The 26095-nt window shown below is 36.1% G+C and overlaps 1 protein-coding gene across 1 annotated transcript in view; it reads left to right on the top strand.

Annotated features, from left to right (window-relative positions):
• Positions 1 to 26095, top strand: part of DOCK3 (dedicator of cytokinesis 3) — a 572157-nt gene that overhangs the window by 237928 nt on the left and 308134 nt on the right. The window contains exon 5 of the mRNA XM_064274461.1: positions 7008 to 7104. Within this exon, the coding sequence (XP_064130531.1) occupies positions 7008 to 7104 (97 nt within the window). The remainder of the gene's footprint in view (positions 1 to 7007; positions 7105 to 26095) is intronic.

Below are 26095 nucleotides of genomic sequence, written 5' to 3'. Positions count from 1 at the left end.
TTCTCCTGGAGCTGGCACCCTGAATTTGGACTTCTAGCCTCCTAGAATATGAGAGAATAAAATTTCTCTTTGTTAAGACCGTCCACTTGTGGTATTTCTGTCATAGCAGCACCAGATGACTGAGATATCCACCCACCCGGAAACAGGTGCTGAGTACTCCCATGTCACCAGATAAACAATCAGCAAAGCATGCCAACCCACCGACCCTGAGATATCAAAACAAAACAAAAATCAGAACAAAATGAAATTATAATCAATCAATAAATAAAATAACACATTAATGCCTTGGAGATAACAGACAATAACAAATGATTTGGAGAAACAGGATACGTTGGCTCAAATAAATGAGCAAGGTAAAAGGGCAGAAAATTCCTGAGGAAGAAATAGTAATAGAACTACCTGGTAAGGAATTCAAAAGACTTATATACAGGATCCTCAGAGAGTTTAAGGAAAACACAGACAAAACCATGGAAGAATTCAGGAAAATAATACAAGAACAAAATTGTAAAAGAGACAGACAGGAATCATACAGAAACAACTAGAAACCCAGAAGATTACTAGTAAAATACCAGAAACAGATAACTCAGTGGAAGGACATAAAAGTAGAATTGAATGGATGGAATAACGAATCAGCAAAATAGAGGACAAATCCCTTGATACTAACTTGTTTGAGGAACAATCAGAAAAAAGAATGAAGAAAGCCCGAGTTATGCGGGACACCATTAAGAGGAATAATTTATGTGTGATAAGAATTCTGGAAGAGGAGGAAAAAAAGAAAACTTCCCAAATATGAAAGATGGGAAGATTACCGTTCAAGAAGTTCATCCAACCCCATACAGGATAGACTACCAAAAAAAAAAAAAAAAAAATTTTACTAAGACATATAATCAAACTTTCTAAAACCACAGTCAAAGAAAAAATTCTGAAAGTAGTTTGTGAATAGTGACACTATCACTTACAAAGGGGCACCAATTAGATTAAGTGCTGGTTTTATCATTGGAAACCATGCAGACAAAAAGGCAATGGGATGATGTATATAAAATCTTGAAGGAAAAGAATTGCCAACCAGGAATTATATATCCAGTAAAATTGTCTTTCAGAAATGATGGTGAAACTAAGACATTCCTAGATAAGCGGAAAATAAGGGAATTTGTAAAAACCAGACCAGCCTTAAAAGAAGTATTAAAGGAACCCTTTGGTTAGAGAAGTAGTGACATCAGACAAAAGCCTGAGATAAAGACACATGACAACATCAGCCAGATATCAACCCAGATAAAGATTTCACAAAAGCAAAATAAAGCTAAAAAACTGACTACAGAGAACTGGAGGAATTAAGATGCAAATGACAACAACTTTAGAAATGAAGGGAGAATAAAAGATATAGAACTTCCATATGGGAAGGAAGGCAAGTTGATTTCAAGACACAACACAGTGTTTTAAAATGAAGAATGTAAACTTCAGGGTAACCACAAATCAAAATAATAAATCTACTCACAAAAGTAAAGAAGAAGAAAACCAAAAAGACTCGGTAAATACAAAAACAGCAGTGATTGATAGGAAAAGAAAATCCACGTACCACAAAAGAACTCAGCACAGAAAATTAAGATGAACGAAGAAACCGCTAACAAGAAAAAAATATATAACAAAATGACAGCAGTGAATTCATATCTATAAATAATCACACCGAATGAAAATGGATTAAATTCACCAGTTAAGAGACAGAGAGTGGCAGAATGGTTTAAGAAAAAAAAAAAAAATGACCCATCAACATGTTGCCTACAAAGAAACATACCTTAAACACAAAGACATAAGTTAAAAATCAAAGGATGGAAAAAACATATCAAGTAAACAGTATCCAAAAGAAAGCAGGAGTAGCAATACTAATTTCAGACAAAATAGACTTTAAGTCAAAATCCATTATAAGAGAAAAAGAAAGGCATTATATAATGAGTAAAGGGTCAATCCTCCAAGAAGACATAACAATAATAAATACCTGTGCACCAGTGACAGAGCTCCAAAATATATAAAACAAGCTATAACAGAATTTAAAAGAAATAGATAGTACTTTTTTTTTTTTTTTATAATAGGAGACTTTAAGACACCACTTTCGATGATGAACAGAACAACTACAAAGAAAATCCATAAAGACACAGAAGCTCTAAATAACACAGTCAACCAACTGGACCTCATAAGCATATACAGAACACGCCATGCAACAGCAGCACAGTACATATTTTTCTCCAGTGCACACATTCCTCTGAATAGACCATATTTTAGGCCACAAAGCAAACCTCAGTAAATACAAAAACGATGTAATACGAAGCAACTTTTCTGACCATAACACTGTAAAACTAGAAATGAGTAACAGAAAGAGAAAGGGAAAAAATTAAATGCATGGAAACCAAATAACACCTTATTTAAAAACTACTGGGTCATAGGAGAAATTAAAAATGAAATAAAAAAAATTCTTAGAATCAAATGAAAATGAAGACAGCATACCAAAATGTCTGGGACACAGTGAAAGCAGTGCTCAGAGGAAAATTTATAACAATAAATGCAGATCAATAAAGAAGAAAGATCCAAAATTTATAACTTAACCTGACAACTTGAAAAAATAGAAAAAGAACAGTAAAAGAAGTCCACAGTCACCAGAAGAAAGGAAATAATAAAGATCAGAGCAGAAATAAATGAACTGGAAAACAGAAAAACAATAGAAAGAATCAAGATGACTAGAAGTTGGTTCTTTGAGAGGATCAATAAGATTGACAAACCACTGGCCAAATCAACAAAGAGAAAAAATGAAAGTTGAAAATAAACAAAATAAGGAATGGAATGGGTGACATTACAACAAAACCACCAGAGATAGAGAGGATTATTACAGAAGCTTATGGAAAATTATACTCTAACAAATTTGAAAAACTCTAGAAGAAATGGAAAAATTTCTAGAAACACGCTACCTAAATTAACACAAACAGAGGTACAAAACCTAAACAGACCCATAACAAAAGGTGAAATTTAAGATATCGTAAAAAAACTTCCGCACATTAAAAAAAAAACCTGGCCTAGGTGGCTTCACTGGAAAGTTATAACAAACATTTAGAAAAGAGTTGACACCAATTCTCTAACTATTCCAGACTGTAGAAAAGGGAGGAATACTCCTTAATTCATTCCATGAAGCCAGCATTAACCCTGATACCAAACCAGGCAAAGATACCACTAAAAAAGAAAATTACAGACCAATATCCCTCATGAATATGGACACAAAAGTTCTCAAAATTTTAGCCAGGAGGATACACAACAGCATGTCAAAAAAAATAATACATTACAATCAGGTGGGATGTAGACCAGTGATACAAGAGTGTATCAACATTAGAAAAACAATCAACATAATTCACCACATAAATAAAACCAAGGAAAAAAATCACATGATCATCTCAATCAATGCAGAAAAGCTATTTGATAAAAATCTAACACCCTTTCCTGACAAAAACTCTGAGCAACATAGTAAGAGAAGGGAAATTCGTCAACATGATTAAGGACATATAAACAAAACCAACAGCCAGCATTATACTCAATGGAAAGAGATTGAAAGTGTTCCCACTGAGAACAGGAACTAGACAAGGATACCCATTATCACCACTCCTATTCAGTGCTGCACTATAAGTCTTAGCCAGAGCAGTCAGACAAGAAAGGGAAATAAAGGGTATCCAAATTGGGAAGGAAGAAGTAAAACTATCCCACTTGCAGATGACATGATCCTATACATAGGAAATCCCAAAGATGCCACAAGAAAGCTACTGGAACCAATAGAAGGGTTCAGCAAAGTGGCAGAGTACAAGATCAACATACAAAAAATCAGTTGGATTCCTCTACACTGACAAGAAAACAATACCATTTGCAATAGCCCTCCAAAAGATAAAACATTAGGAATAAATCTTACCAGAGATGTAAAAGACTTATACAAAGAAAACCAAAAAACACCACTACGAGTGGCACCAAAGATGAGAAAACCAAAGACGCCTACATAAATGGAAAAACATACCAGGCTCATGGATTGGAAGACTTAACATTTTGAAAATGTCAATATTACTCAAAGCAATTTATAGATACAATGCAGTCTGATCCGAATCCCAACAATGTTCCGTAACAAAATGGAAAAACTAATCTCTAACTTTATGTGGAAAGAGGCCCCAAACAGCTAATGCATTGTTGAAGAACATAGTAGGAGGTCTCACACTTCCTGATCTCAGAAGTTTGTTTGACTACAACCATGGTAGTCAAAGCAGCCTGCTGCTGGTACAATGACAGACACATAGACCAGTGGAACAGAATTGAGAACCCAGAAATAAATCCTTCCTGTTTTTTTGTTATGGAGAGCTGATCTTTAACAAAGGGTTGAAGTCCATTCAGTGGGGGAAAAATAGTCTGTTTAACAAATGGTGCTGGCGGAACTGGATATTCATTTGCTGAAAAATGAAACAGGATCCATACTTCACACCATATACAAAAACTAACTCAAAATGGACCAAAGACTTAAATGTTAAATCTAAAAATATAAAGTTAGGGACAAACTAGGGGTCCTAATTTATGGCAAAAATAGACTCTCAAATGTAACTAAAAATGCACAACAGAAAATAAACTAGATAACTGGGATCTCCTAAAAATTAAATACCTGTGCTCATCAAAAAAGTAAAAAGAGAACCTGCAGACTTGGAAAAAATTTTAGCAATGACATATCTGCCAAGGGTCTGATCTCTAAAGTATATTGAAAAGTTTTAATGCCACAACAACAAAAAGACAATCCAGTCAAAAAAAACGGGCAAAAGACATGAATAGACACTTCACCAAAGAAGACATTTGGGGAGCCAACAAACACATGAAGAGATGTTCATGATTATTAGCCGTTAGAAAGATGCAAATCAAAACTATAGTGAGATATCATCTCACCCCTGCAAAAATGGCACTGATCTAAAAAACAAAACAACAAATGTTGGTGAGGTTGTGGGAAGATTGAAACTCTTATATACAACTGGTAGAATTGTACAGTGGTACAACTACTATGGAAAATGGTATGGTACTTTCTCAAAAAGCTAGAAATAGAAATACCATATGATCTAGCAATTCCACTATCCTATCCAGTATTCTAGAGATATCCAGTATCCTAAAGAAATTAGAGAAATGACATGAATAGACCCATGTTCACTGCACACTTACGTTTACTAGAGCATTATTCACAATAGCAAAAAGTTGGAGAAAGCGTAAGTGTCCAACAGACGAATGGATAAATTGTTATAGACATACAATGGAATACTATGCAACAATGAAGAATAATGATGAGTCTGTGAAACATAACATGGATGAATGTGGAGATTATGCTGAGTGAAATATGTCAATCACAAAAGGGCAAATATACTATATGAGACCACTATTATAAAAAGTCAAGAATAGATTTACACACAGAAAGAAACATTCTTTGAGGGTTACTGGGGCAGGGAGGCTGGGAGGGAGAATCATAAACTAGATAGTAGACATGTGTTAATTTTGGTGAAGGAGAAAACAGTACACAGTAAGGGTGAAGTTAGCACAACATGACCAAGGCAAAGGAAGACACTGAGAAGTACATAAGAATAAAGGGCAACTGAGGTAAATAAAAAAAAAAAAAATTTTTTTTTTTTTTTTTAAGGTAAATACTATAACATATACAGTCCTGCAGCAGCAGTAATAACGATAATCTGTGAGTGGATGTAACATGTATATATGTATGCCAAATAGGTGTAGGAGGTTGTATAGGAGTACACCTGTGTGTATATATAGGTATAAAAACCACCCAAACCTGTTGCCATCAAGTCAATTCCGACCCCTAGCAACCCTATAGGACAGAGTAGAACTGCCCCATAGAGTTTCCAAGGAGCGCCTGGTGGATTCGAACTGCCGACCTTTTGGTTAGCAGCCATGTAGCACTTACCCACTACACTACCAGGGTTTCCATATATAGGTATAGTTGTGAATATTTCTATATACATATTTGTGTGTGCTGCATGTGTATTCATATATATATAACAGAGTACTTAGGGGACACAGTTATGGAAACTTAGGCATAACCAAACACCTCACAAGACTGAATTACTGAGCTTGAATGCTAAGGACCATAGTCACAGGGGACATCTAGGCCAATTGGCATAACATAATTCATAAAGATAACATTCTACATCCTAGTAGGGTGAATAGCATCTAGGGTCTTAAAAGCAGCTATCTAAGATACAGTTATTGGTCTTTTTCCATCTGGAGCAAAGGAGCGTGGAGAAAACCAGACTCAAGAAAACAATCAGTCCATAAGACTCATGGGCCACATGAACCACAGCCTCCTCTAGTCTGAGGCCAGAAAAACTAGATGGTGCCCGCCTACCACTACTGACTGCTCTGACCAGGGACACAATAGAAGGTCCTGGTTACAATGAGAGAAAAATGTAGAACAAACCTCAAATTCATAAAAAAAGACCAAACTTAGTGGAATGATAGAGACCTAAGGAACTCCTGAGACTATTGCCGTAAAACACTGTTTTAACCTGGAACTGAACGTACTCCCAGAGGTCACCTTTCAGCCAAATAATAGATTGGCCTATAAAATAAACAATGACATGTGGCAGGAATGTGCTCCGTAAATAATCAGCTATACAAGACTGAACAGTCAACATTTGCCCAAAAGCAAAGATGAGAAGGCAAAAGGGGCAGAGAAACTGAAGGGATGGAAATAGGGCCGCCAGGGTGGAAATGAGGGAGAGTACTGACACATTGCAGGGACAGCAACCAATGTCACAGAACAATTTGTGTGTGAATTGTTGAATGGGAAATAATTTGCTGTGTAAACTTTCATGTAAAGCACAATCAAATGTACCTTTATTTATAATTGTGCAAATTTAAAATTTGAATTAAGCACATTGAAAAAGACAGCAGTGTTCTGAGATCTTATCAAAGATAATATGGCTGTCTCTCCTCTCTGGTTGTAGGCAGTATGAAACTGTGGTTCCACTCGAAGATTCTATTGTGACCGAGGTTACAGCAACTCTACAAGAATGGGCCAGTCTGTGGAAACAACTATATGTGGTAAGTAGTTGATAACTAGTTTACTGGATCATTAAAGTTCCATGGTACCGAGTGAAAATACTTTTCTAACCTATACCAATTCTGCATGTGTAGATTTCTAAATATTTGCAGTTTTTCAAATGTATGTTTCTCATATTAACTGAAATATGGAAGGCTGAGTTTTGTCCTGCCTGAGGAAAATATGCTATTCATATGTCTGCAGATTCCTCACTTCACCTCAATCACTAGAATGTAAGTTTTATAACACCCCAGACCTTAGCTGTCTTATTATTGCTGCCCAGATACCTTAGCTGTCTTATTATCTGCCCAGATACTTTTGCAAAATAAATATTTACGGAATGGGTGAACAAACTTGAGAGTCACTTAACTTTGTGTTTGGGAGCCTGATGGTGGGTAAAGGCAAAGAGGATGTGTTAACAGTGTCTTTGTATCTATTTACAGGGGTAGATTAACCAGTAAGCGAAGTGTTCATTGGTTTACATTAAGCAAGGTATGCACAGGCTTACTCGTGTTTACTTACTAATATGAAGTGACCAATTTTACATGAGTTTCACCACATTTTTGATGTGATAAAAATAGGAGAAATTGTCCACTACAGATTAATAAGTAAGCACAAGTACGCCCATGCATATCCTGCTTATTGGGTAACCTGCCCCTGGCAATTTAGCTTAAAGGATATGTCATAAGGACATGACGCTTTGCTAGGACAATTAATAGAAAGAATAATAAAAACCACTATCCTCAGGAAACTTAGAGGGTAGAGGGTGATAGGACACACAAATGATTATAATACTTACAGTAAAAGTAAGTGACAGGGTTTTAGTTCCACACAAGTTGGCATAAACACATTCCGTTTCGCTTTTTCCCCTAATCACAATGAAAAATCCTGGACAAAATATATAGGTCATCTACCAGAAAACTGTAAAAAGTGAAGAAAAGAAGTTAGAATGGCTAGTGACCTTGTGACTCAAGGATTGACCCGGTGGTGAGTTTGTTGGAGTTTTTTCTTGCCTCATATTTATTCTGGCCTGGGTGCTAAAGAAGCCTGAAACCTGGAAATGCCAATGGGTGCAGATAAAAAATAGCCCCAAGAAAAGCTGAAGCATGGCCCAACAGGATGGAAATCTTCTAACAATACCTTCCTATTCTTTGGGTGAACACCACAATAAAAGCTGTACCCCTCTCTCACCCAGTGGGCATTACAGCAGTGAAGTCTATGGCCAGAGCCATGTCTTCTACCCCATCACCCCTGAAGTAACAAGGAGATGTCCTCTCCAGTGCAGTCTATAATTGCTATTCTGACTTCCCCCACCAGCACTTAAAGGTGGCACCTTTCTCAGCTGAGTCTGTAGGCAAGACTGTGGATTTCACTGCCACCCATTGTTAACAAGGCAGTGTCCTTACCATGAAGAGTTTTATGGGCAAAACTCTGACTTCTACTAATGGAATGACTTGTCTTCCACTAATTACTTCTAGTGATGACATGGTACCCTCTCCAGCTGAGACTGTGGACAGATTCTGAAATTCTCCCTGCCTTAATGAGACAGTATCCCTCTCTACTGAACCCTGTGGACAAAACCTTATTTTTCATCCCTACTCTGCTAAATCTAGTAGGACCCCTCTTCACTTACGATAGGTAGGACTCCTCCCCACTTAAGAACATTGCTGAGGAGTCAATGGGTGGAGTCCTGTCATCTGGGTAACACACAGGTCAGGGAAATCAGATGAGCACTGCAGAGATTTTGTAAACTAAATTGACATTTAGTTTATAAAATGAGCCTGCGAATGAATTCAGAATCTAAAAAGGTTGACCACCTGCTAAAATAAAGATTTAAATGGAACCATAGCCTCATAGTATAATACTTAAAATGTCTAGGATACAGCCCAAAGTTACTTGTCATATGAAATTCAGGAAAATCTCAACTTTAATGAGAAAAAACAATCAGTAGTTGCCAAAACTGATATGACACAGATGTTGGAATGATCAAAGATTTTAAAGCAGCTGTTATGAAAATCTCCAGTGAGCAATTACAGATACTCTTGAAACAAGTGCTGCAAACATAGAAAACCTCAGCAGAGAAGCAGAAGACATAAAGAGTCAAATGAAAATTTTAGAATTAAAAATGTAGTAACTAGAAACTTAAAAATCACTGGATAGGTACAATAGCAGAATGGAAATGGCAAAAAATTAGTGAACTTCAAGATAGATCAATGTAGTTTATCCAGTCTGAATACAGAGAAAAAATAAATTTAAAAAAGTGAACTTAGCCTCAGAGACCTGTGAGGCAATAACAAATGATGCAACATTTGTAGCCTTAGTGCACTATGGAGAAAACAGAATGTGGAAATAAAAAATATTTGAAGAAATAATGGCTGGAGATCTCCCAAATTTGGTGAAAGACATAAATCTACAGATTCAAGAAGCTGAATCAACTCCTAACAGGGTAAACTCAAGGAAGTCCAACCCAGTCATATTGTAGTAACCTTCTGAAAACTAAAGCCAAAGAAAAGTCTTAAAAACAAAATAAAATGACACATGACCTCTAGAGAAACAGTGATTTGAATGACAGCAAATTTCACCTCATTAACTATGAAAGACAGAAGGAAGTGGCCCAACATTTTTCAACTGCTGAAAGAAAAAAGAAAAACAGCAATAACAAAAACAGATGTTACTCCAGAATTATATATCCAGCAAAAAAAAAAAAAAAAAAGTGTATCTATATATGTTTTAGGAATGAAGGAGAAATCAAGACATTATCAGATGAAGGAAGCTAAGAAAATGTATTGTCAGCAGACCAGCTCTAAAAAGAATGACTGTAAAGGAAGGTCTTCAAAAAGAAATGAAATGATAGTGGAAGAAAACGTAAAACATCAGGAATGATATAGGAAGTGGGAAGCATAAATAAGTTATTCTTTTCAATTTAAAAAAATTGATAAGCAAAAATTATATCATTGATGTGGTTCTGAATGTATGTAGAGAGAATATTTAAAAAGAAAACTATCACAAAGTAGGGAGGATAAAGAGTCAATTGTGGTAAGGTATCTACATTCAAACATAGCAACAGTTGTGAGGATGGCGCAGGGCCAGGCAGTGTTTCATTGTGTTGTACGTAAGGTTGCTATTAGTCAGAACTGACTTGATGGGACCTAAAAACAACATTTAACAACAGCAACAATATCTGTATTCTACTTGAAATGGTAAAATGGTGATGCTAGTAAACTAATAACCTACGCATATATATTGTAATCTCTAGAGAAATCACTAGATATACTATACAAAGCCATATAATAAAAAAATACTGTAAACAAACTGGAATACTAAAAATGTTCAAGAAGGCCACAGGAAAGTAGGGAAGGAGAGACAAATATAAAGCAGAGGGAACAAATGAACAAAAAATACTAAAATGGCAGTCTTAAGTCCTAACATATGAATAATTATATTAAATGTAAATGATCACAACACACCAGTTAAGAGAGATTGACAAAGATGAATTAAAAAAAAAAAAAAGACCCACCTATATGTTGTTTATAAAAAACTCACTTCAAATATAATGATAAAAAGAGGTTAAAAGTAAAAGAGGAGCCCCGGTGGTGCAGTGGTTAAGTGCTTGGCTGCTAACCAAAAGGCTGGTGCTTCGAACCCACCAACTGCTCCATGGGAGAAAGATGTGCCATCTGCTTCCATAAGATTAAAGCCTTGGAAGCCCTGTGGGGAAGTTCTGCTCTGTCTGCTAGTGTCACTATGAGTTGGAATTGACTTGACAGCAATGGGGTTTTTTTTTTTTTTTAAGGTAAAAGGATAGAAAAATACATAACATGCAAACACTAATCAAAAGAAAGATAGAGTGGCTATATTAATATAAGAAAAATTTTGACATTAGAGCAAAGAAAACTGCCAAAGAGGGACTTAATCTAATGATAAAAGGGTCAATTTACCAAGGAGACATAGCAGTATTAAATGTTTATGCACTAAACAACAGAGCTACACCATGAGTGAAGCAAAAACCAAAGGAGCTGAATGGAGAAATAGAGAAATCAGCTATTAAATTTGAAGATTTGTATACCTTTCGGTTAACGGCAGTTCAAATCTACTGGACACTCCTTGGAAACCACATGGAGCAGTTCTACTTTGTCCTGTAGGGTCACTATGAGTCAGAATCGGCTTGATGGAAACGGGTCTGTTAGTAATTGATATAACAGTAAGTAAGGGTCATCAAGGATATGGAAGAACTGATCAAAGCCATCAAGTAAGAGGATTGAATTAAAATTTAGAAAACATTCCACTCAATAAAATCAGAATACAGATTCTTTTCAAGCACACATGGAATCTTCACCAAGATATATGGTATATGTAAAACATATCCTACCAAATTTTAAATAATTGAAATAATACAAAGGATATTCTCTGACTATAAACAAACAAGAAATCAATAACAGAAAGAAAACAGGAAAATCTCAAAACATTTAGAAATTAAACAATACACTACTAAATAATCTAAGGGTGAGAAAGTAGATCTCAAGAGAAATAAAAAATATATTGAAGTGAGTGAAAATGAAAAGATGACACCAAAGCCTGTAGGATGCAGCTAAAGCAGTGTGCTGAGAGGCAAATCTATGGCATTAAGTGCTTATCATAGGAAGAAAAAAAAAAAGACAGAAATGTCTTAAATAAATACCAGCTTCTACTTCATGACATTAAGAAATTGTAACCCCAAAGCAGATGAAGTAAAAAATAAATTAAAAACTGAGAAGCAATAGAGAAAAATCAATCAAACCAAAATCCAGTTTTTGAAAAGATCAGTAAAGTTGATAAATGTCTAGCAAGACTGACAAAATGAGAGAAAATGTTAACTACCAGTATCAAGAGTAAAGACAAGGATTTCACTACAGACATCACATATATTAAACAGGTGATTAGAAAATATGATAAACAACTCTATATACATAAATAACAATTTGAATGAATGGACCAAATGTTGAAAATTGCAAATAGCCAACAAAATAGATAATCTGAATACCCTAAAATTATTAAAGTAATTGTATTTCTAATTAAAACCTCCCCCACCCCCTAAAAATGTCCAGGCTTAGACAGTTTTACTGCTGAATTCTACCAAACATTTGAGAAAGAAATAACGATTCTATGTAATCTTTTCCAGAAAATAGAAGAGGGAAAATTTCCCAATTCATTTTATGAGGCCACTGATACCCTGATGGAGCCTGGTGGCGCAGTCGTTAGGAACTCGGCTGCTAACCAAAAGGTCGGCAGTTTGAATGCACCAGCCACTCCTTGGAAACCCTGTGGGCAGTTCTACTCTGTCCTATAAAAAAAAAAAAAAATCGGAACTGACTTGATGGCAACAGGTTCTTTTTGTTGTTGTTGTTGTTGTTGGGGGAGATAGCCTGATACCAAAACAGACAAAGACAGTACAAAAAGATAAAACTGCAGAGCAACATCTCTCATGAATCTAGACACAAAAATCTCCAACAAAATGTTAGCAAATTGAATCCAGTGATACAATAAAAAGAACAATACATCATGGCCACTTAGGCTTTATCCCAATAATTCAAGACTGGTCCAGTATTTGAAAATCAATCAGTGAAATCCATCATAGTAACAATGTAGAAAAGAAAAACCACCCGGTCATATCAATTAAATTAATTCAGAAAAAGCATTTGAGAAAATTCAATACCCATTCATGATAAAAACTCTCAGGAAATTAAAAAGGAAACTGTCTCAACCTTGTAAAAGACTTTTATAAAAATCTACAGCAAACATCATATGTAGTAGTAAAAGACTGTCTGATTTCGGGAACAAGAGAAGAATGTCTGCTTTCAACACTCCAATTTAACATACTGCTAGAAGACTTAATCAGTGCAGTAAGGGAAGAAAAGACATACAGATTGGAAATTAAGAAATACAGCTCTTTATTTTTGCAGACATTTTATGATTGGCTACATAGGAAATGCCAAGGAATCTACAAAAAAAACAAAACACTACCATCTACAAATAAGCCTCCTAGAACTTATAAGTAAGTTTACAGTGAGGTTACAGGATATCACTTCAACGTTCAGGCATACACACGTCAATTGTATTTCCATATATTAGAAGTGAGCAATTAGAAATGAAAATGTAAAACACAGTACCACTTAAAATTGTTCAAAAAAAGTGAAATATTTAAGTATAAATCTAACAAAAACTGTAAAAAATCTGTTTATTGAAACTATAAAATACTAATGAAAGAAATCAAATAACACCTGAATGAATGGAGAGACATAACAGGTTTATGGGTTAGAAGTCACACATATTAAAGATTTAAGTTCTACCCAGATTGACCAATATGTTTGATATAATTCCTAAAACAATCCTGGCAGGATTCTTTTTGGATTAGACAAAATGATTCTAAAATTTATATGGGAATACAAAGGAATCAGGATAGTCAGAGCTTTGAGAAAAAAACAAGAAGTTGGAGAAGTCATACTATAGTACCTAATTTTAAGGTTTACTATAAAAAAATATATATATAGCTAAAATAATCAAGACAGAGTGGTATTTGGTGGAGAGGTAGACACCCAGATCAATGGAATAGAATAGAGTCCAGAAATAGATCCATACAAGTATGGGCAACTGATTTTTGACAAAGGTGCAAAAGCAATTCAGTGGAGGAAAGATAATCTTTTTACCAAATGGTATTGGAACAGTTGGACATTCATAGACAAATAAAAATGAAAATAACCGTAACCTAAATATTTTCTGTTACATGAAAAATTAACTTAAAATGGATCATATATCTAAATGCAAAATGTAAAACTATAGAAGTTTTAGAAGAAAATAGAGGAAAAATCTTCAAGATCTAGGCTTAGGTGAAAAGTTTTTAGACATGACATTAAAGGAACAATCCATAAAAGAAAAAGTAAAAAATCGAAAGTGGGAGGCTATATTGGAAAGCGGGCTGTTGAAAACAGTCATTTTTATACCATCTTCCTAAAGTTTGAAATTGTCATTATACTTTAAAATTTTCCTTTTGATGAATAGAATTATGTTGTCTTCCTTTGTCATTTTAACAGGTTACAGAGTTTCTGGTTAGTTCTTATTAACCTATTGATGTGACAAGTAGCAAATGATTCTGACTCTGTTATGCACGTGGAAAGTCAGAAATATAGCCATTTAGCTTCAAAACACAACATAGTCATTCTACTGTTGAATTACAGTAAAAAGATAACTGTAAGCAATATTTTTCAGTCTTTCAAATTTCACTGGACAGACTACCCAGAGATTACCAGGTAAGCACAGTTTAAATAAACTAATCTAGGTTAAGAAGGTTTTATTGGTTTAGGTTAAGAAGTGATTTGGATGAATAAAGTCATCTCCAAATTACTCTTTCTACTGGGAAAGAACAAAAATCCGTTCTATTACTAAAATCAGTCAGAGAATGAAACAGTTATTACTTTGTTTTCCCTACTTAATTCCAGACCTCATAGTTCCTTTTCTAGCCTAACTACTGCTGAGAGGCGATTTGTTACCTGGTTGCCCTCTGAGGAGTGTACATTAGAGCCAGAACGAATCCATCTTCTGACAACTTCTGAAGTATAATTTATCTGATTTTGAAAATAATATGAATAAAAGACGAACAGTAAACTGTAAGAAGCGAATCTCAACATACATGACTGTAAAGATTAATACTTTTCTGCATAAAGAGTGCATAAAAATCAGTAAGAAAACCAGTAAAGACCCCAGTATATAATTGGAAGAGAATACAAACAAGCCCTTTACAAGACAATACATTAAGGAAAACATTCAGTCTTACTGGTAATCAAAGAGATGGAAATTAAATCAATGGGATACTAAATTTTCCTTTCAAATTAACAGATAAAACAGTGGAAATTATTCTGTCATTGAATTTCTGTTGAAATGGATACCTTCGTATTTTGCTAGTAGATATCAAATTTGGGTTAGCCCTTTGGAAAATAAGAAAGCCTTAAAATTATTTTAAAAAAGCCCAAACTTGTTGCCATCGAGTCGATTCCGACTCATAGTGACTCTACAGGACAGAGTAGAACTACCCATAGGGTTTCTAAGGAGCAGCTGGTGAATTCGAACTGCTAACCTTTTGGTTAGCAGCCGAGCTTTTAACCACTGTGCCATGTTTAGACCCTAGTAATCCAGAAATTCAGGCCGGTTTCAGAAGAGGACGGGGAACCAGGGATATCATTGCTGATATCAGATGGATCCTGGCTGAAAGCAGAGAATACCAGAAGGATGTTTACCTATGTTTTATTGACTATGCAAAGGCATTTGACTGTGTGGATCATAACAAATTATGGATAACATTGAGAAGAATGGGAATTCCAGAACACTTAAATGTGCTCATGAGGAACCTTTACATAGATCAAGAGGCAGTTGTTTGGACAGAACAAGGGGATACTGATTGGTTTAAAGTGAGGAAAGGTGTGCGGCAGGCTTGTATCCTTTCCCCATACCTATTCAATCTGTATGCTGAACAAATAATCCGGAAGCTGGACTATATGAAGAAGAACAGGGCATTGGGATTGGAGGAAGACTTATTAACAACCTGCATTATGCAGATGACACAACCTTGCTTGCTGAAAGTGAAGAGGACTTGAAGCCCTTACTAATGAAGATCAAAGACCACAGCCTTCAGTATGGATTACACCTCAACATAAAGAAATCAAATATCCTCACAACTGGACCAATGACCAACATCATGATAAAAGGAGAAAAGATTGAAGTTGTCAAGGATTTCATTTTGCTTGGATCCACAGTGAACACCCATGGAAGCAGCAGTGAGGAAATCAAAAGACCCATTGCATTGGGCAAATCTGCTGCAAAGGACCTCTTTAAAGTGTTGAAGAGCAAAGATGTCATCTTGAAGACTAAGGTGTGCCTGACCCAAGCCATGGTATTTTCAGTCGCCTCATATGCATGTGAAAGCTGGACAATGATTAAGGAAGACCGCCTTTGAACTGTGGTGTTGGCGAAGAATATTGAGTATACCATGGACTGCCAAAAGAACGAATAAAGCTGTCTTGGAAGAAGCGCGGCCAGAATGCTCCTTAGAGGCAAGGATGGCGAGACTGCGTCTTACATACTTTGGACATGTTGTCAGGAGGGATCAATCCCTGAAGAAGGACATCATGCTTGGCAGAGTATAGGGTCAGCGGAAAAGAGGAAGACCCTCAACGAGGTGGATTAACACAGAGGCTGCAACAATGAGTCAAGCATAACAACGATTCTGAGGATGGCTTAGGACCAGGCAGTGTTTCGTTCTGTTGTGCATAGGGTCACTATGAGTCGGAGCCAACTCTACGGCACCTAACAACAACAACAACAATCCTAATTGTGTGTATTCATTTAATGATAATATTACTAAATATGGGTGGGGTGAATCGCTGTTTCACAGACACATCCATAGAAGTATTATTTGCTGTAGCAAATGTAAGTATAATTTTTCTTCCCTGTGTATTGTGTGTTCCAGTTAAAACATAAAGTAGAGCTTACATTTAAAGAGCCATTAGAACAAATTTAAATAACATGTTATATATTAAAGTGAAAAATATGTACAAATTATATGTAAAGTATATGCTTTCCTGCATTCTGAAAACATATTTGAAAAAAAGATGAAGAAAATACGTCAAAATAATAATGGTGGTTTAGGGGCCAAGATGTTAGATGTTTTCTTATTCTTTTCAAAAATGTCCATTGTGAATATGTATTATTTTGTTAGCAGAAAAATAAAACTTTCATATTAAAAATAAAATAAGTGATACTCTGAAATAATACCATCAGTAATAAATGATTAAGATATGTAAATGATGAAGATTGTGACTGTTTAATTGGTTATATGTAGCTTTTATTACACCATCAGAACGTATTCATTAAATTCCAAGAGTGGTTTTGTGGAAAAGAAAAGGGCTTTGGACCTGGACTTAAGTCTGGCTCTACCACCTTATTTCTTAGGCTTGTTATTAGGCTTTAATTTCTTGTGCTCTAAACACAGTTTATAAACCTACTTCAAAAGGGTTGTTAGAGATTAAATAAGATCTAAAACTTCAAGCACTCAGTGTTACTTGCATTATTCTGCTTTGTGAAGTGAATTATGTGTCTCTCCAGATATGCATAATTGGCAGTTAGTTGTTGATGCGGGTGAGATTTAGAGCAATAGCAGTTTCACCACTTCAGAGGCTTCTCTATATGTAGAAATAAGTGGGCACAATGAAATGGACTTCATTTGTATAATGGGATATTTGGGCAAGAGTGTATATATATACTTGAGACAGCATAGAAAAAACCCATCCCCCCCGAGGCTATTAAAACCATAATCTCCCCATTTAGTAATCTTATTTGATGTGAAATAGATTATCTGAGAACCGTAATTGTGGAAAATGGTGACATCATTAGGCATTCCTGTCAAAAAACAAGGTTGTCAAATTTTAAATAGATTTTATGTTTCAAATACTACGGTGAAACTTGGAAGAGATGGAACTCGATAGGACTGCCATGTATTTCTGGGTCTCACAGGTTTTCGGCCTTTGACAGGGTGCACCCTGATCACTTTTCTGTTGCTCTCTATTAGTGGAAAATATTTGAGTTTTCCTTCTCTGACAGGTCTCTACCTTATACTGGTTCTGGTTTTCACAGGTTTTACTGTATATTGTTTTACCCAGAGCACATTAGAAGTCACATTCAGAAAGTTACCTTTCTTCTTTTACCAAGGTAACAATTGATGCCTATTATTAATGTAGACAGAAAAAGAAATTATTACCCAGGATCATCCTTATTATTCATTTTTAGAGTTATCACAGCGATGAGAAAAAGATAATTTTCCAGCAACCAAGAAATCTTCATAGAAATTATGTAATTCAGGGAGACTGAAGTGAGACTTCCCTGAGTTCCAATTTGCCACTACCCCTTACTAGCTACATGATTTGTGAATGTTAGTTTCCTTCTATTAAAAGGAGATATTAATGGTACCTACCTTCCAGGATTGTCTGCAAGATAGGCAAAGGGACTGAAAGCTGGTGTGGCTAACATTCGTGTTTTGTTGAAATGGTGTATCTTTGTGTATACTTTCTCACACACACACATGCACAAAACAAAACAAAACTTAAATCATTGGTCATTAGGAAAATGCAAATTAAAACTATAATGAGATATATGGTGTACCCATTACAATGGCTAAAATTAAAAAGATTGACACTTTCAATTGTGGGCAAGGATGTGGAACAACTGGTACTCATACTGTTGGTGAGAATGTAAAATAGTATAAATGCTTTGGGAAAGAATATGGCAGTTTCTATACATCTACCCAAAGTATCTACCAGGAGAAATGAAAACACATATCAACACAAAGGCATAAATGTTTATAGCATCTTTCTTGGTAATATCCCAAACTGGAAACAATCCCCAGGTGCAATAATAGATGAATAAATAATCAAATTCCTTTCTTTCTTTTATTTTTCTTAATAACACTTGATTGTGATTTACCTGTAGGTTTACAGAGCAAATTAGTTTCCCGTTCAACAGTTTATATACAGCTTGTTTCATGACATTGCTTCCAGTCCCTTCAAAGGCCAGCACTCTTCCTTTGTCCTGCCTGAGTTCTCTGTTTCCATTCACTCATCTTTGGTGCCCTATCTGCCTTGTGAACTTTGCTTTGAGGCAAATGGTACCCTTTTGGTTTCATCTGGCTGATTGTTCTGAGGTCCACATTCCTCTCAAGTATTCTTGTTCACCTTATAGTCCTGTCTATTGTCTGGCTATAATGTGATCTCTGGGAGTATGTTCATTTCCAGATTTGAAGGGTGTCTAAGGGCCATAGTCTCTGCAGTTCCACCAGGCTCTATGAGACTGGTAAGTTAGGTCTTACTTATGAATTTGAGTTTTTTACATTTTTCTCTCACTCCGTCCAGAACCTCCTATCGTCACCTGAGTCAGAGTGGTCGGTAGTGGTAGCCAGGCATCATCTGGTTCTTCTGGTCTTAGGTTAGTAGAGGCTGTGGCTCATGTAATCCACTAGGCTTTTTACTGATTGTTTCCTAGAGTCTTTGATTTTCTTCAGTCTTCTTTGCTTTGGACAGAAGAGACCAATTCTATCCTAGATGAACGCTTGCAAGCTTTTAAGACCCTAGTTGCCCCTCACCAAGGTAGGATGTAGAACGTTGACTTTTTGAACTATGTTATGCCAATTGTCCTGGATGATCCCCAAGGCTGTGGTCCTAAGCCATCAAGTCCAGTGATTCAGTTCTCCAAGGTATTTGGTTATGTATAAGAAGTTTCCATGAACTGGTACCACCTGTGTGTTCTTTTGTAGATAAAGCACAGACGCTCACAAGCACAATTCAAAGCTGTGCAGCTTGATACTGAGATGGTGAGTATAGTTCCCTGGGAAGGAGCTTAGTGACTCTGCTCTCAGTGCTCAGGGTGCGTGCTGCCTCTTCAACAGCTTGCTGCAAAACAAATGCTGAGTGCTGTTTCGCTTTTAACCTTTTTTTTGTAAAAGTGAAAACCCTCTTTGGATTTCTTTCAGTTAGCAATGACAGTACTAATGTAGGTCTTTTGTAAAAGTGAAGTGGTATAAAGTGAATTTGTAAAAAGCAGGGGGTACCAGTTTCAATCAGAGGAAATAAGACATTCGAGTTGATGAACTCTCCTAATTAACGTCTCAGTCTATTTAAGTTACTACCATTAGTTTGGATACAGCTGAATACAATTTTGGTTAGGGAACCATTTTCTTTAGAATAAATTTGCATGTCATTCCCCAAACATTAAATATTACTTTTACTATTAGAAATTTCAAAAATTAATCCTATTTACCTTATTTCCACCCTTTGGGGATCATGAGTCTTCATATTGCCCATCCGGGTCAAAAGCAGCAACCTTCTTACTTTGTCATCTTTGAGTACACATCCATTTTGTTGTTGTTTTATATTTGTGATTTAGCATACCTACAAAAATATGTATATCCTATATCCAATTTAAATAATAATAACAATAATAAAATGAACAGTCTAAGTACACCTTAGACTGCTAAGTACTACTCACCTTAAAGAAAAGAACCAATTCAGAAATCTCTCAAGCCCTTTTTATGCCCCTCTGTGATCACATCAGGAAACCCTGGTGGGACAGTGGTTAAGTGCTATGGCTGCTAACCAAAAGGCTGGCAGTTTCAGTCCACCAGGCAGTCCGTGAAAACTCTGTGGGGTAGCTCTGCTCTGTCCTTTTGGGTCGCTATGAGTTACAATCGACTCTGTGGCAATGGATTTGGTTTGGGGTTTTTATGATCACATCGAAGTCCTAATGGCACAGTAGTTAAGAGCTTAGCTGCTAACCAAAAGGTTAGCAGTTCGAATCTACCAGCTGCTCCTTAGAAACCCTATGGGGCAGTTCTGCTCTGTTCTGTAGGGTCACTATGAGTCAGAATCAACTTGACGGCAGTGGGTTTTTTGTTTTATTTTGTATGATCACATGAAGGAGCCTGGTGGCACGCATAGTTTTTAAGCACTTGGCTGTTTTAACCGAAAGATTGGCAGTTCAAACCCACCAGCCGCTCTGTGGGAGAAAGATGTGGCAGTCTGCTTCTGTAAAGATTTACAGCCTTGGAAATTATGGGTCAGTTCTACTTTGTCCTATAGGGTTGCTATGAGCCACAATTCGACGCAACAGCAGTGTGTTTGGTTTTTAGTTTATGATCGCATCCCCTGAATTTTGCATTAATTTCCACCTTCTGTTTCTTTTTAATTGTATAACATGTATTGGCGTAGTGGTTAAGTGCTATGGCTGCTAACCAAAGGGTCGGCAGATGGAATCTGCCAGGCACTCCTTGGAAACTCTATGGGGCAGTTCTGTCCCAGAGGGTCGCTATGAGTTGGAATCAACTTGATGGCACTGGATAACATGTATATGATCATAAACTATATACATTTGCTTTTTTTTTTATATATGGATGAAATGATTCTGTGTATATTCTTTAACAACTTGTTTTTATCCTTCAAGAATATGTGTTTTGACTCATTCATCTTGATATATGTAGTGGTTATTGATTCATTTTCATGACTATATAGTATCCCACTGTAATGATTATACCGTTTATCCATTCCATTGTTGGTTGACATTAAGGTTAATTCCAATTTTTTTGTCCATGTTTAGGAGAGAAACCGATCTATAATTTCTCTTTCTCAAACTTCTTTTGTCTGGTTTTGGTATCAAGGTTATATTAACCTCATAAAATGAGTTAGAGGGTTCCCTCTTTTTCTGTTTTCTAAAGGAGTTTGAAGGAGCCCTGGCAGGGCAATAGTTAATTGAAAGGTTGGCAGTTCGAACCCACCAATCACTCCGCGGAAGAAAAGAGCCTGGTGATCTCCCGTAAAGATTACAGCCTAGGAAACCCTATGGGGTAGTTCTACGCTGTTTTGTTAGGTTGCAGTGAGAATTGACTCAGTGGCACACAGCAACAACAACAACAAGGGAGTTTGTGTAAGATTGTGATTATCAGTTTCTTGACTATTTGGTAGAATTCACCTTTAAACTGTATAGGGCCGTCCTTTCTTTATGAGGTAATTATTTTTTATTATTGATTTCATTTTTCTAATGGTTTTGGAATTATTCAGGGTTTTTGATCAATGTTGATAATTTTTTTCTAGGAATTTTTCTATGTGACCTAAGTTTTTAACATTAAAGACATAAAATTGCCTTCTGCAGTATTCACCCGTGCAATATCAATAGTTATCTCCCCTTTTCATTTCTAATATTGTTTATTTGCACCGTTAGTTATTTTTTCTTTCTCACTTCATCTTACCAGAGGTTGTTTATTTTATTAAGTTGTTTAAGGAATATCTTTTGACATTGTTGGTCCTCCATTACGGTTTTCTATTTTTTTTTTTATTCATTTTGGTGGGTTTATCCAATTATTATTTAAGTTGGATACTTATTAATGTTTATTTCTTTCTTCAGACATGTCTAATCTGCTTTTTTAACCAGCCATCCGGTTTCATAGTTCATTGATTACGTTTTTCATTTCTAGAAATTCTATTTGGTTATTCAAGTCTTCTGTGTTAATTTTTTACAATCCTTTCTATTATATACTTTCAGTGTCCTCATTTGTTTTTTGAAATATATTACAGCTACTGTCTAAGTTATTTAGTGCTACTATAACAGAAATGCCACAAGTAGGTAGCTTTGAAAAGGAGATATTTATTCTCTCACAGCTTAAGAGGCCAGAAGTCCAAATTTAGGGTGCCCAGCTTCAGGGGAAGCCTTTCACTCTCTATCGGCTCTGGGGGAAGGTTCTTGTCATCAATCTTTCCCTGGTCTAGGAATTTCTTGGTTCAGGAACCCCGAATCCACAGGATGTCCTCTGTACCTAGCACTTCTTTCTTGGTGGTAGGAGGTCCCCTTTCCCCCCTGCTCGATTCTCTCTTATAAACCTCAAAAGAGATTGAAGATACAACCTAATCCTGTAGATTGAGTCTTGCCTCAATAACATATCTGCCTCCAATCTTTCCTCATTAACATCATAAAGGTTAGGGTTTACAACACATAGGATAATCACATCAGATCATAAATTGGTGGACAACCACACAATACTGAGAATCTTGGTTTGACAAACATTTTGGGGGGACACAATTCAGTCCAAAGCAGATTGTCATTTTATATTCTGTATCTGATAAAATCATTATCTTCAGTCTTCATCATTCTGATTCAGTTGTTTGTTTACCTGCCGATACTTGTTCATATTTTCTTGTTTTAATCCTGTTTTTAATTTTGAACTGATGTTGCATGGAACTATTAACTGTAGGAATTCGTTGAAGCCAGGGCTAAAACATTTCTCCAGAGAGGGTTTACATTTGGTTTTGCCAGGTGCTTGGGGCATTACCTACCTGGAAACACATTAAAATTTGGATAGAGGTGTTTTAGGCTACTACAGTAGTGTGAATTCTCTCCTGAAACCCATAAAAGTGCTCATTTTCAGTTAATGTCCGTTTTTTCCTCCTTTACCTAATTTGTCTCTCTGTGCCTGGTAGAAATTTTTTTTTTTTTTACCCCTAATTCATCCAAAGAGAGTATATGCATTCTAGAATTTTAACCTTCCAGGGTTTGATCCCACTTCGCATCTATCTGTAGCCTAAGACTTGGCCTCTTGCTTTGCTTGGTTAAAAATCAGGTATTGTTAGGTATCCACAGGGCAAGCGCAGGTATAGTACCTGATTACGTTCCCTTATTGCAATTCTGGTCTTACTTTTCTACCTACTCAGGTCTATATTACGTAAGATGTTTTGTTTTTGCTTTAATGTTATTCAGGCTTTTTAGGTGTTATTTTACCTGTAGGGGTTCCTTTTTCTGTCTTGTCTGTGATATTCCTCAATTTTAGAATAAGTGCTATTTGCTCTTGGAAGCTTCTTTTTCTTTTTAAAAACAGCTCTCTTCAAGGGTCCTCTTTCTTCCATAAATAACAGTGACCCTCATTTATTGATGGTCTTCTGTAAACTCAACACTTTATATACATTTACATCCATTACATCCTCACAGCAGCCTTGTGACATGGATATCTTTACTTCAAATCTGGTAAATCATACAGCTAGGAAGTGAGTAAGGTGACTGCCTCCCTCTTTCTTCTGCCTCTCCCATGGACCAAATTTTACTGAATAGGAGTTGATGAGTGAATAAACCTGTGCTGTTCTTTTTGCCTGAAACCTTTTTTCCAGCCAAAGCTGAGACAGACTTACTGTATTACTGAGTTAATTAATCCTCATTGCTTCTTCACGTTTGGCTTCATATGAGTTCAGAAATCAAAAACAGGCATATACTTCCCAAATGAATTCTTTATGAATTACATCATGGGTTTTTGTTAAACTAATTTAGAGGCACTATCAATGTAAAAAATTAAAGTCTTGATCCACAGGCAAGCATTTGGTCCTGACCTATATCAGTAGAACAATGGACATAAAAAATTGCTTAATGATACATGAGTCTGTGTACTTTGCTTTAGAGATTTTATTTCATACATAGTTGGGATTCCACAGACTGTTTTGGGGTGTCTGATATTTCCCTGATAGTTTTCCATAATTTAGGGAGAGTGTTTTAGACTGTTGTCCTGATTTAAAACAATCTTGAGAACACTGTTCATGAGATCTATGAAAGGAGATTATACATTGTTAAAATATGACTGAACAAATGATGCCTTTGCCATAACACATGATACATATCTATCCTTGGATATTATTATGACCTGTGGTAGGTATATCCAGTGTTCATTTTCAACATTATGTAAAAATGAAGTTATAGTGAGAAAGGACATTCTCCTGTTTAAATGTATTTTGGGCTGAGTTATTAGGCTTCTTTTAAGCACACTTTCAATAAAAACGCATACAATCTTTAGGGAAACAGTAGTGGATTGGCTGAGGAGCTTGAGTTCTCTCAGAGGCAGCTCAAGTAGAGTTGCATGTCCTCTTATATTTGTGTGTAGAGCATTGGGGAGTCTAAATTATACCCAAAGATGTTCTTTCAGTGAGACATAGTGTAGTGTGATAAATTACTTAGTATGGCCTTTCTTGGTGTGCCATTTCCTTAATATAAATCTCTCTTTATGTATACTTACATGTTTTACTGGTTTTGTTTTCTCTAGAGAACTCATGCTAAGACAGACGAGTGAGTGCTTCCAGTGTTGCACCCATTTGTTGAAACATCTCAGTATTCTGTCCATTCCTGGAGCCTTGTTTTTTGACAATGCCTTCAGTGCACATTGGACTTCTTCCTTCAGTACCATCAGTTCTTGATCATATGCTGCCTCCTGAAATGATTGAAAATCTACCGATTCTTTTTGGTACAGTGACTCTGTGTATTCCTTCTGTCTTCTTTTGATGCTTCATGCATTCATTTAGTATTTTACCCATAGAATCCTTCAATATTGTAACTCAAGGATTGAATTTTTTCTTCAGTTCTTTCAGCTTGAGAAATGTCAAGTGTGTTCTTCCCTTTTGGTTTCCTAACTCCAGGTCTTTGTACATTTGCTTCTAAATCTTTACTTTGTCTTCTTGAGCCGCCTTTGGAAATCTTCTGCTCAGCTGTTTTACTTCATTATTTCTGCCTTTTGCTTTAGCTCCTGTAAGTTCCAGAGCAAGTTTCAGAGTCTCTTCTGACATCCATTTTGGTCTTTTCTTTCTTCCCTGTCTTTTTAATGACCTCTTGCTTTCTTCTTGTATGGTGTCCGTGATGTCATCCTGCAACTCGTCTGGTCTTCGGTCATTAGTGTTCAGTGCACCAAATCTATTCTCGAGGTGATCTCTAAATTCAGGTGGGATATACTCAAGGTTGTACTTTGACTCTCATGGACTTATTCTAATTTTCTTCAGTTTCAGTTCGAATTTGCGTAGGATCAGTTGATGGTCTGTTCCACAGTCAGCCCCTGGCCTTGTTCTGACTGATGATATTGAGCTTTGCCATTGTCTCTTTCCATAGATTTAGTTGATTTGACTCCCGTGTATTCCATCTGGTGACGTCCATGTGAATAGTTTATGTTTGTGAAAAAATGTATTTGCAATGAAGAAGTCATTGGTCTTGCAAAATTCTGTCATGCAATCTCTGGCATCGTTTCTGTCACCAAGGCCATATTTTCCAACTACCAGTCCTTCTTTGTTTCCAGCTTTTGCATTCCAATCATCAGTAATTATCAATACATCTTGATTGCATGTTTGATCAATTTCAGACTGCAGGAGTTGGTAAAAATCTTCAGTTTCTTCATCTTTGGCATTAGTGTTTGGTGCATGAATTTGACTATTAGTTGTATTAACTGATCTTTTGTATAGGTATATGGGTATTATCCTATCACTGATGCATTGTATCTCAGGGTAGATCTTGAAATGTTCTTTTTGACAGTGACTGTGACACAGTTCCTATTCAATTTGTTATTCCTGGCATAGGAGACCATATGACTGTCTGATTCAAAACGGTCAAAACCAGTCCATTTCAGCTCACTAA

The sequence above is a fragment of the Loxodonta africana genome, chromosome 22, assembly GCF_030014295.1.
Source record: "Loxodonta africana isolate mLoxAfr1 chromosome 22, mLoxAfr1.hap2, whole genome shotgun sequence".
NCBI classification, from domain to species: Eukaryota; Metazoa; Chordata; class Mammalia; order Proboscidea; family Elephantidae; genus Loxodonta; species Loxodonta africana.
Note: the sequence above shows the minus strand (reverse complement) of the source record. Positions and strands in the feature narration are given on the sequence as shown.